At 63.9% G+C, this 526-nt stretch overlaps 1 protein-coding gene across 1 annotated transcript in view; it reads right to left on the reverse strand.

Moving 5' to 3' along the window:
- Positions 1-166: 166 nt before the first annotated feature.
- The window catches only part of RAX2 (retina and anterior neural fold homeobox 2), an 8167-nt gene continuing 7807 nt past the window's right edge, over positions 167-526 (reverse strand). Inside the window, exon 5 of the mRNA XM_009323012.1 lies at positions 167-263. Within this exon, the coding sequence (XP_009321287.1) occupies positions 167-263 (97 nt within the window). The remainder of the gene's footprint in view (positions 264-526) is intronic.

Below are 526 nucleotides of genomic sequence, written 5' to 3' on the forward strand. Positions count from 1 at the left end.
CAAAACAGGTGGGGGGGTGCTGAGCCTCCCCCTCCCCCCACCAGCCGGCTTTTGTTGGCGCTCGGGAGGCCGAGGGGTGCCCCGGGCTGGCGCCAGCCTTGGCAATTATGTCATGTGAAAAGCGCAGCCCCCATTGAGCGCGTCCCTTCCCCCAGATCAAACCCCATTACTTCCGCGGCCGTTGCTTCATTATCTCCCTGCCGGAGCACGCCTCTGCCGGGGCTGCTTCATCTCGGCTCTGGCCCATTAGCCGGGCTGGGGAGCTGGAGGAGCATCGATTATGCATTTAATGGGTTGTTAAAAGTTTAATTGTCATTAACGAAGCAGACGAGCAGCAGCAGCCGGGGGACGAGGGACAAGGAGAAGGGTCTTGCCGGGGTCAGTGCCTTGCCTGGCCCGGTGGCATCCCGGCCGGTCCCACCTGACCCCAGGTCTGGGGGGACGTCAGAGTCCAGCCCTGGGGCTGTTGGATTGGGGTGAGATCCCCCGGGGTGAGGGGGCTACGGCTGGGGGTGCTGGCACTGAG

This window comes from Pygoscelis adeliae, unplaced genomic scaffold (genome assembly GCF_000699105.1).
Source record: "Pygoscelis adeliae isolate BGI_AS28 unplaced genomic scaffold, ASM69910v1 Scaffold284, whole genome shotgun sequence".
NCBI classification, from domain to species: domain Eukaryota; kingdom Metazoa; phylum Chordata; class Aves; order Sphenisciformes; family Spheniscidae; genus Pygoscelis; species Pygoscelis adeliae.